Consider the following 10811-nt stretch of genomic DNA (forward strand, 5'->3'; position numbering starts at 1 on the left):
CAGACTTGTTATTGGTCGATTTTTACAAAAATAAAAAGTCCGACGCCGTTTAATAACCAATCAAATTAATTTTTACATATATTATAGGTAATAAACATGGCTACATTTTGCCACAACAATGACAAAATTCGGCCCAATATCAGCGAAGCTACTGCAAAAAAACTTCGGGCGATTTGCCAGATTTCTACAAAAATCGTAGGTTTCACGCAGTAAAATTTCAAAAACTATCGTTACAAAATTAAAAAGTCCGACGAGATTTGGCAACCTTATAAATTAAAATTAAGACTAATAAAACTATTATTAAATTTCGAATAAAGTAAAAGAACAATGGCGAAAATCGGACGAGTAGAAGTGAAGTTATGAAGGAAAATGTGAGAAAAAATAGCGAAAATAGCGGAAAATCGAACGTTTCGAGTAAAATTAAATGAATTAGCGGCGATTAAACTTATCCTAATGATTCCATAATACATCAGCACATTGTGGCATTTATATATGTATGTTAAATTAACTCCAACCTATTGTAATATTGCCCTGTATAGGTAGTGATGGTGTTGCAGCTAGTTAGTTCACCTCAAACTAAGTTATTTTGTAAGCCATATTCAAATACACAGCTGCTACCACATCAGTGTCCAGAAATGTCTGGATGTGAATATTAATTGTGCATTGCATAGCAACATGGCTGCTTGGCTCTAAATTATATTAGGTTTACATTAAATCTAATTTTCACACTGAATAAATAAATAAAAATAAAATTTATTCTCACTGCATATCATATTCAATTTAGCAATTAAAAATCATCCCTTAAATGATTTCTGTTATACAGGTAGTTGACATCCTGTATCTTTAATACAATTATATACCTATGTTACAGTACAGTGAACATTGGAAGATGTAGTTATTGGTTATAACTGGAAACTGTAATCAAACTTTCAAACCTTTTGGCTCAGCAGGTTGAAGAGCAGTTTCTGCAACAGTGCCATCTATTGGCTGATATTGATGCAATCTTTTAATGTATGTCTCCTCAGCTTTCTGAAATAATACAAAGTTTTGTCAGTTTAGATGTTGTAATAATATTTCTAAATCATATTTTTTTGTTATTTTGATTAATCTAATTGATGAAAAGGATAAAATTTCTTCTTTACATATTTAGCTCTTTTCCTTGTGTAAATTTGTTGTATTGTTTTATCAGATGCTGAATAGAAATTTATATCACAGCATAGCCACCAAAAACTATACAGATATGTTACCATATAGAAATTGTTTACATTATAATGCTAATGTACCTTTTCATTTGATGGTAAAGAAACATTTGGCAATTTTCTCAGTCTTATTTCATAAATAAAAGGATGAAAATTCAACTGCTTCTTTCTCTCAGAAAACCTCATGAGGTTGCACGACTTCCATACTTTCTTTTCTGAAATAAATGGAATGATTATCAAACACAATCAAATCAATTATACAGTATTAATACTGATTTTAAGAATTACATACCACAGACTTACAAAAATAATCTTGTACTTGTGGTACGGTATTGTGATTTTAATCAGTTATTCATACCACACAAAAAGATTGCTTTAATTAAATTTCATGTTACTGCAGACATTCTTTTATTTACAATAATCTGTTCACATACTTATATAACTTAAATAGCTGTCAATAATAATAATAATAATAATATTTTTGGATAATTTTCTTTTATTTAACCAGTGAGAAAATGTTACTAACCTGCAACGTTTCAGTTGCACTTCGGCTATCCTTTCTCAGATATTGATTCTAATGCTGGTCAACACCACTATTACGCAGTTCACATTAATTAAACCATTAAACCAGATTAATTTATTCAAAAATAATAATAATTCTTTATTGGTCCTCAATCTAACAGGAAATCCGAGATTTGGGCTGGGCCCATGGGCAGCCGCAGTACAGTGCCACCAACTTATCTACAACATAACGGACACATACGGATACAAACAATGTCCTTAACCCGCCTAACTTTTAGTATGAGGGTTATTCAAGGAGCCAAATGATCAGACTTAAATTAAAACCTGACGCTGGCCGGGTTTGAAATGGGGTCTTTAGCACAAGAAGCAGGAACAATACCTCTCAGACAATCGCTCAACAAGTTACTAATGAAGTTCAGACAATCGCTCAACAAGTTACTAATGAAGTTCAAGCTTCCTAGGGTCTTGCAGGATTTCATTTTTACAGTTAGGAAATTGGCTTATTGTATAAAATTTTTTACAGTTTAATTCAGAACTTACTCGGAATAGCCAATAAATGATCACTTTTAATTGGCTGCATGTTCTGCATGACGATAATTGCTCGTACAAAACTTTCGATCTCTCTTTGAAATGTTGCCATGTCACAGGGTATCTCAGATGCCATTATGACCCTCAGCTTATAGACAGTGTCATTACCCTTGATAAGTCTTGTATCCACACCAGGAAGTTTAAACATATTTAATGACATAATTGGTAAAACTATATAAGAACACTTTCTGAAAGAATGAAATAAAATTTAAAGAGGTGCAGATTTAGTATATCCTCTAATAAATATACTTTGGGCCTGTAAAATTTAATATATATGACCCACTTTCCAGAGGTATATTATAAAATTCAAATGTGACTTGCGGATATGGATGGATGTCTCTCCTTTATGACACTTTCATCATATTCAGTGTTCCTATCATTTTTGAAGTACAGTATTTTTGAAAATCTGGCAAAAAAGTCACAAACTCAGTTGGCCCATAAATGATTTCTACAAAAACTTGTGAGGTATGATATTCCTTGACTAGCCTAGGTCTGGCCCAAGGCTAAGCCCTAACTTAGTTAGAAATAAGGCTAAGCCTAGGTCTAGGTGTGCTCCCACTCTTCCTAGTGCCTGTACTAGCCCTAGGAGAACCCATGGCACGAGAGCAGGCCTAGACACCCTAGGCCTGCTACTACTACTACTACTACTAGGCCTAACTATAAAAAAATAAAAAATAAAAAAAAAAAACCTTACTGGCCATGGACCTAGGGCTAGACCTAGTCCATGCTCTGGCTGTGGGGTTAATGTCCTAAAATTATAGCAGGATCAGCATTGCTTGCATGGAGAAAATAGCAATTCGTAATCGACAAATTTCTTTAGATTTTTACTGTCTGCATGAATTTAGAAAAACTTAAGCCTAAAGAAAGCTACCCACCTTTAAAAACTTTCATCCAATCTCTTGACCGCGACGACGACAGACATCAGACATTCAATGAATATTATTATGCAATTAATATAGAGGGCGCTTTTTATTTTGACTGCGATGAGAGAGGCGTTCGTGCCGTGCTTGGGACTGCTGTCATTGTGGATTTCATTCAATATTATTTTTGCGTTTTATTATATAGGCTATAGGTGAGTCCTACGACTACAATTTAGAGAATCTTCTCCGATAGGCTCATCATTATCATCATCATAAACCCCCGTACCGTAGCCTACCTAGCTAGGCACGTAGGCCTAACTACCTAGGCTTAGGCTAGGCTCTAGCTTAGAAGTAATAATACTGGTCTAGGCCTAGGCTACTAGCCTACCAGGCCTACCTTAGGTAGCCTAGGCTACCACTTTCCGAGCTACAATTTCAATCAGCTTCGTTTTTGCTGTAGTGATTGATATATATACTGTAGAAGGCCTAGCCCACATTTTTTGGCTCACAGGCTGCCTATCTATAACGGTATTCTCAGACTATAACTAGACTAGGGCCTATATAGTATATTATTTTTTTTTTGAATTGATGCTTTAACAATAACATAGGCCTATTTATTATTGTTGTAAGATGTTGACTTTTTTACAGATAGATGAGATTAATCCTTGTACAGAAATTGTTGGAGCTGCTTCAGTATGACAGAACAGGAAGATGATTACATGTCTGACAGCTTCTTGCTACAAAGGTCTGTATATGTGGTAGTTCCTCATCTAGTGTGGTATTATATTACTTTATACACTTCTCTGTTTTTTAGTGTTTTTATGAAGTGTTTCTTAGTATTGTTTTGACAGTTTTCATGAAGTGTTTCTTATTCAGTAGAGTACTAGTCCTATCCCTGGATATGCATGTGAAGGGTACTATGCTGGTCAGTAATTGGATTGAATATTTCAGTGAATAACAGACCAAGGATAACCCATAAAATTACAAAGACCTTTTGAGTGGGGTTGTTTTGGTGATGAATTGGGTTAACACCGAGAGGAAACAATCTCATTCTAATGGTGCGCCATATAGTATTTACACGCACCATGCAGGTATTTTATACCTCCACGCACACACGAATGATTCATTCAAAAGATGGCATGCTATTCTAAACTTGCATCCCGGCCCTCTAGCTGAAACAGGATCCAATGGTCTGAAAAGATAGTACCTCCAGTTCAGATGACAGGGCTAAGCTGCTCCTGGTTATTTACACATTGGTGCCATCTTCATTGATACCATTGTTGTATTGGTACCACTTATAACACAAAGTTTGTACCTTCTATTTAGTGAATCAGTTAAACCAGGGTTGGCATGGGGAAAATTGGCGAAACAAAACAAGAAGGAGAGCAGACATATTGAGTTCAATAAAACATCTAAAAAGGTACAAAAACCGTTGAAAATACAGCAAAGAGAACAACTTGAAGAAGGCCTGCAAAATGCAATCTCCAGTGACAATAAAGGATTTGCTATGCTGCAAAAGATGGGGTACAAAAAAGGCATGGGACTTGGCAAGACAGGTGAGAAAACAATACCTCTATTATTACACTGGGTCCAAATATTACTAAAATAATGATTAATAATTTTTTTTAGTATATCTGTTACTGATAATATCATTTTTATTCATTTTTTAATAGTTGACAATATTTGTTTGTTGATATTTATTATAGGGACTGGAAGAAAAGAACCTGTGCCGATTGCAATAAAGACAGGTAAGGCTTTAAATGTTGCTTAATTATGATCCAGCCTCACTTCATAGAATTGTTCAATTGCACACCTTAAAACCTAAAATTGAAACCCTGGACTTCTTCATTTATTTGCAAACTTTTGGATGAGTTTCTTTTTTCAAGATGGGATTCTTTTTGAGGCCACTTTTGCAAAGTAAAGAGGGTGAGGGGGGTGTTCTTTTCAAAATGAATGCTGTACTATAAAACAATAAATAGGGCCACTGTAACATCAATCTGTATCATGGAGTGTATAAACCGGCATTAAATCACCTAAACTACTGTTTAAACCAATTATTTATTTTGTTTCTTTGAAATTCATGTACAGAGTATATACTGTACTATCTTGAAAAGAAGTCTATGCTATCTTGAAATTTCGTGGCTAATTTTACAAACTGAAGAGGTGGGCTTCAATTCCAGATGGGCTTCTTCTTTACAGTAGATTAAGCCCAATGGGCTTCAATTTGAGGTTTTACGGTATTTGTATAGTGTAAAAAGAATAAAAATGAAAAGACCTAAGTTAATATGTAGAGGGGATACAAAGAACACAAAAAGTACTGCATGTAGTGGAAAAAAATAACCAAGTGCACAGGGAAGAATAAAAATTTGTCTTAATTTAGATCCAACCAGACCTGTTAATCCCAAAATTGCGCTTACAAATACATTGCTGTCAAAGCAACACATAGAAGTAGCGAGCGGAAATCAATGATATCTGTACACTATAAATAGCCGGACAGTGGTAGTGAGTTAACAGAAGTTTTCATTTCATGTTTTCTTGGTTGAAATAATTCTGTAGATAGAGGAGGATTAGGCAGAGAGGCTCAGGTGAAAAAACAGAAACAGGAAGTTGAACAATTTCGAGAACGGATGAGAAAGAATAGAATGCAAAACCAAGAAAAGAATAAAGGTGAATTTTTACAACGTGTAAGAGAGAAACAAGTGAACAGGGGAGCAGAGAAAGACTTCTATCAGAGCCAGAAAGTTTGTGAGCAGCTTGATAGAACTAATGTTAGTACAAAGTATTTAGGAAAATTTTTTTATGTTTATTTTAACATTCAGTGATTATCTGGAATAATTAACTTTGTTAATACTCTGGTCATTTAAAGAATTCTCTTCTTGGATCTTTAAGGATCGCAAATCCCCAACTCTTAATGTAACTCTGTGAAAACTGACCAGTGAATTTATTTCATTTGATTGGTGCTAAATTCAACAAAAAAAACAAACCCCAAAACAACACTTTTCAAATTAGATAAATACCTTTTAAATTAAGTCCAATAAAAATATTTAAAAGGTTTTGGAAGGCTTCAAACAACCCAATAATAAGAACACTGTAAATCTCCAAATCATTATATGACCATGCAATTGAGCAGGTATCAAGCATAATTGTTTAATTGTACTGTAACAAGTTTCTAGGTAATAATTTAGAAAATCTTTACCTTTTTTTATATATAGTACTACTGTAGTATCAATATATAATGACCTCTGTCCTTGTGTACACAGGATGAGTGTGTTGTAAAATTGCAGGCCCGTAGCCAGGTCATTTCAAGGGGGGGTTCTCTGGGCGTGGGGTGCAAGGGCCTGCCTAAGGGCCCCGGTGGGGTCGGGGGCGAAGCCCCCGAAGCCAGGGCAGTTTTTGTGATTAATGGGTCTATATAATTTTATAAAAGCAGTTATGTTTTGAAAAAGATCTATGTAATAAAAAGGCTGTCTCTTATACACACCTAGATGTGTATAAGAGACAGGTTTAAACCAATCATGAGTAGCCTGCAAAAACATATAAAGGAATCAAACTTCATTTCGTTTCGTAATTCTTTATCACTAAAAATTGACAAACACTCGTTTTGACGCACTCCGTTCTGTTGTGTGTGTGTGTCTGTTGTTGAAAACAACCTTCTTAATTTTGTGACTAGCTATGATGACTGAGATGGACCATGTTGACTTATTAATAATAGTTTGTTTGGGATGGAAAAAAGGAGTCAATTTCCCAAAAATGCTCCATCAGCAAATAGGTTAGTGTGCGCTGTGGACAGTATGGCTATGGAATTTACTAACCACACAGTCCAGAATCAGGTGATTAAGTCGCAAAACTTTAGCTGCATTTGGTGGATTAAGTCGCAAAACTTTGGCTTCGTTTAGTGGCGCCATTTACTCTAGGCAGACGGCGACCAGTTTCGTTACCGGTTGGTACATTCTTACAAACATTCAGGCAAAGGCCAGTCAAAGGTGAGACGGGAGCCGGGTTTTTATCGATGTTTGCCATCCTTATAAAGCCATCGTAAATTCATGGTTTGCCGGAGTTGCGTTCAATTTAAATCTCCGAACTTCTGAAGCTGAGATATTCAATGAATAAAGGCTTGTAACGCAGGCTAGAATTTAAAAACGGGTCACCAAATAATGAATTAGGTGCTAAATTTTGATTTAATGCTGGGTAAGTTAAAAACAGACATTCCGTCCGAGTGGGACTCATTCAAAAATTTGAGGGGGGTTCGCTAGAAAACAGGGGGGTTCGCTAGAAAAGGGGGGTTCGCCCGAACCATAAAAACCCCCCCTGGCTACGGGCCTGAATTGTTTTCATTGACTTTGTAAATATTGAATTTCTAATTAGGGTGTTGAAGAACCTGTAGTTTTATGGTACTGGCCAAAACATTTGAGACCTAAGACACAAGAGGAAGACAATATAAAAGAATGTGATATGGAGGAAGAAGAAGATGAGGAAGAAGAGGAAAAAGATGTAGGCGATGATATACCAGTAAGTTCTCAACTGACCTCAACTACTTGCTGTTAGCACTTAGTCAAATTTTACTCGCAATCGCAAGCTACAAGTAAATTCGTAGAACCAACCCAGAGCAGTTGTGTCGCTTTTAACTGTAAATTAACTACCTAATTTGATAAAATATTAGCGTGTGTGACATGCACGCAGTTAATAGGCTAGAGTAACTGGGTTACTGCATCACATGACCATTTAATCGCATGTCAGTTGCTTTGGATCGCTGAAAATAAAACAAGGGCAGCAAAAAATAACTGATAGCAATTGGTGATGAGAGTGCTCATGTCACTTGAAAATAGTGTGAATCAAATTTGCTTACAGTCGCTCGCCAGTTGCTCATAGTTGCTGGCAAGTTTGCCAAACTTTAGTGAATGTCAGACTTGGTTGAGTGGAGTTGACATAATGTTGGCTGGGAGAAGCACACTACCCTTCTGGTATGAAATTCTTTGGTTGTTTTCAATTCAAAATATATGAATTATCCTAATATTATGACTTTTTTTTATTGATGTTTTAGATTCAAGAAAGACTAGATGATATCACTAGATATCTCAGAACTAAGTATGTTTACTGTATATGGTGCGGAACATCTTTTAATGGTAAGTTATCACTCCCATATTGTAAAAAATAATAGTAGTACAAAAATCCATAAATATACATGGCAAAAATACAGTAATTATATTTAATTGAGTTGTAAAATTAGGTAGTAAACATTTTGAAACACCTGATGCATCGGTGAGGCATCAGTGGCTACTAATGAAAGTCGAAGAATGTTTTAGTGCATTATTTATTATTTGAAGTAATTAGCAATGTTAAGTAGATTTATTACATATGGGAAGAATATGAATAATTGTTATATATTGTGATATAAAAATGTTTTATTCATAGTCTACTTATATTTCTAGAACTGTGAGAAATGGTTATTATTATCAAATTAAAATGTTGATGATATAACTGTTCAAGTTTAAAGAAGCCACTGCTATAGTGCATTTTAACATTTTAAAATGTGTTACATTAACATCAGAAATATTATGTATATCAGAATTTTGCCAATTTATTATATCTAAACTAACATCAGGAATTAGATGAGATTTAATGAGATGTACAGTAGATACAGACAGCTACTGTATTTTGTTTAGTTCAGGTATGCTTACTAACATTTGATATAGGCCTGTGCCATATTTAATGGGATATAGATGCAGCTTCTGTATTTCAGTTAGTTCAGGTATTTGATATCCTGGTAAATTATTTATTTATTTATTTATTTTTTTTATATAGATGGACAAGACTTAGCTGAAAATTGCCCAGGTGATGATGCAGATGCCCACAGTTAGCAGTTGCTCAGGAGATATCATGTGATCATCTTTTGTGTCTACGTAACTGTTGAAAACTGCCCAGTGACTGGACAGGTAGCAATTGCTCAACTCCTTGCACACACCTGTACATGCTGAAAACTACCCATGTCAGGTTTCAATGATTTAATCATTGGCCAATCAGATGGTACGCATTTACATTGCCTGATCAGGGAGGTTGTTTGCATTGTTCTTAAGGATTAAGAAATTCTTATATCATGAATAGCAGGGATAGGTGTGATTATTAAAATGGACTTCCAGCAATATAATTATAAAATAATAATTATTATATTATTATGACCTGCATGGAAGTGTCATCTTGGGTCAACGGGTAGCCCTTATTGGCTACCTGTAATAGAGATCAGTAAAAAAAATATGAGTAAATTATTGGTCAATTATACATAGTTGTTTATATTGCATAATAACATTTTTATCATGAGTAAAGTTCAGAGCTGTCAGATTCACCACATGATTTTTCTCATATTTTATTAATTAAAAAAATTATAATGTTGTCTATAAATTATATAAATTTATTAATAATATTTTTTGTACCAAAATATTGTTTAAAGGTTTGCATTGTACCACAATGTCATTTGGATGTTATAATTTAAATAAATATCCAACACCTATAATAAATGTTGAAATTTTTATTGTTATCCCCCAACATATAACTCCTGTATCTGCCCCTGGAGAAGGATAAGGGTAGCAGTTAGCTCTCCTACCTATATTCTTTCCTTCAATAAAGCCTGTTTAAAAGGCCAAAGCATGTACAATGCAGTTTGCTTGTGATGTATTAATCGTCAGATTGACACAAACTCTCTTAAGCCCCTCCTCCATCGTTCTGGTAAAGCCCCCCATTGGTCAAAGCTGTCAGGCAGTCAGACCAAAAAAAAAAGGCCTAAAATATGCCTAGCTTTCCCATCCTAGACATTTCCGTCATCTAGAAGTCCAATTTTTTTTATATCACGTTTTAGGAGGGGGACCGCCTCTCCTACCCACCCCTGGCTCGGAACTTCGGCCCCCAGATACCGGTGCGCGCTATAGTTACACCCATAAATACTTCCCCCCCCCCCAGCCGGACATCTTAGCCGACCCCACTAATAAATTGTATCCTAGAGCCCCCACTGCATGTTCTTTGCTGTTTCTGTTATTGTAAATTTTAATATTTTTGTGACAAACAAATGAAATGAAAATAAAATGTCTTATTATTAACTGAGATTTTTCAGTTTTGTGTGTGTGTATGTATTTTTGAATTCGTGAACATTTATGATCAATTTTGATAGTGAAATACATCCAGTTTTATTACTCATGTCTTGATATAGGCCAAGTCTTGTGAAATCGCTTTTGGTTAGTCGCCCATTTTCGCAATAGTTCACAACATAGGCAATGACATCACAAAGTTTTATATACTCTCTTTTGATTGGTTGAGGTTAACGTATTCTGTTTGATTTACTGTATTGGGTTTCAAGAAACTGGGAAATTCCCACTTATGAGTGTTTTTGTCGTCCAAAATCTGAAACGGATACAATAAAGTAACTGAATAATTGACCTCCAAAATTTCAGGTCTACAATAATAGGCCTATTTTCAAAATAGCTGTCTCTTATACACATCTAGATGTGTATAAGAGACAGGCCCTTATTGGCTACCTGTAATAGAGATCAGTAAAACAAATATAAGTAAATTATTGGTCAATTATACATCTGTCTCTTATACACATCTAATCAGGTGATTAAGTCGCAAAACTTTAGCTGCATTTGGTGGATTA

The 10811-nt window shown here is 34.9% G+C and overlaps 2 protein-coding genes across 5 annotated transcripts in view; one reads left to right on the forward strand and one right to left on the reverse strand.

Annotated features, from left to right (window-relative positions):
- The window catches only part of LOC117104439, a 5807-nt gene extending 2560 nt beyond the window's left edge, over positions 1 to 3247 (reverse strand). The window contains exons 1-4 of one of the 4 annotated variants that reach the window (XM_033245295.1): positions 3185 to 3247; positions 2262 to 2497; positions 1284 to 1414; positions 936 to 1029 (exon numbers count right to left, since the gene is read on the reverse strand). In XM_033245295.1, the coding sequence (XP_033101186.1) occupies positions 936 to 1029; positions 1284 to 1414; positions 2262 to 2469 (433 nt within the window). In that variant the 5' untranslated portion in view covers positions 2470 to 2497; positions 3185 to 3247. Of the gene's footprint in view, positions 1 to 935; positions 1030 to 1283; positions 1415 to 2261; positions 3134 to 3184 lie in introns of those variants that run through there. The other 3 variants (XM_033245296.1, XM_033245294.1, XM_033245293.1) reach the window with 3 other exon arrangements.
- Positions 3248 to 3280: 33 nt separating this feature from the next.
- LOC117104438 (G patch domain-containing protein 11-like) lies at positions 3281 to 9940 on the forward strand. Its single transcript, XM_033245292.1, has 8 exons — positions 3281 to 3381; positions 3818 to 3914; positions 4496 to 4725; positions 4876 to 4917; positions 5726 to 5937; positions 7535 to 7678; positions 8211 to 8292; positions 8972 to 9940. The coding sequence occupies exons 2-8, from the start codon at positions 3865 to 3867 to the stop codon at positions 9025 to 9027; spliced, it is 816 nt and encodes a 271-aa protein (XP_033101183.1). The 5' UTR covers positions 3281 to 3381; positions 3818 to 3864; the 3' UTR covers positions 9028 to 9940.
- Positions 9941 to 10811: the final 871 nt, after the last annotated feature.

Source organism: Anneissia japonica, unplaced genomic scaffold (assembly GCF_011630105.1).
Source record: "Anneissia japonica isolate Jap-2015-1 unplaced genomic scaffold, ASM1163010v1 scaffold287818_len932483_cov186, whole genome shotgun sequence".
NCBI lineage: Eukaryota > Metazoa > Echinodermata > Crinoidea > Comatulida > Comatulidae > Anneissia > Anneissia japonica.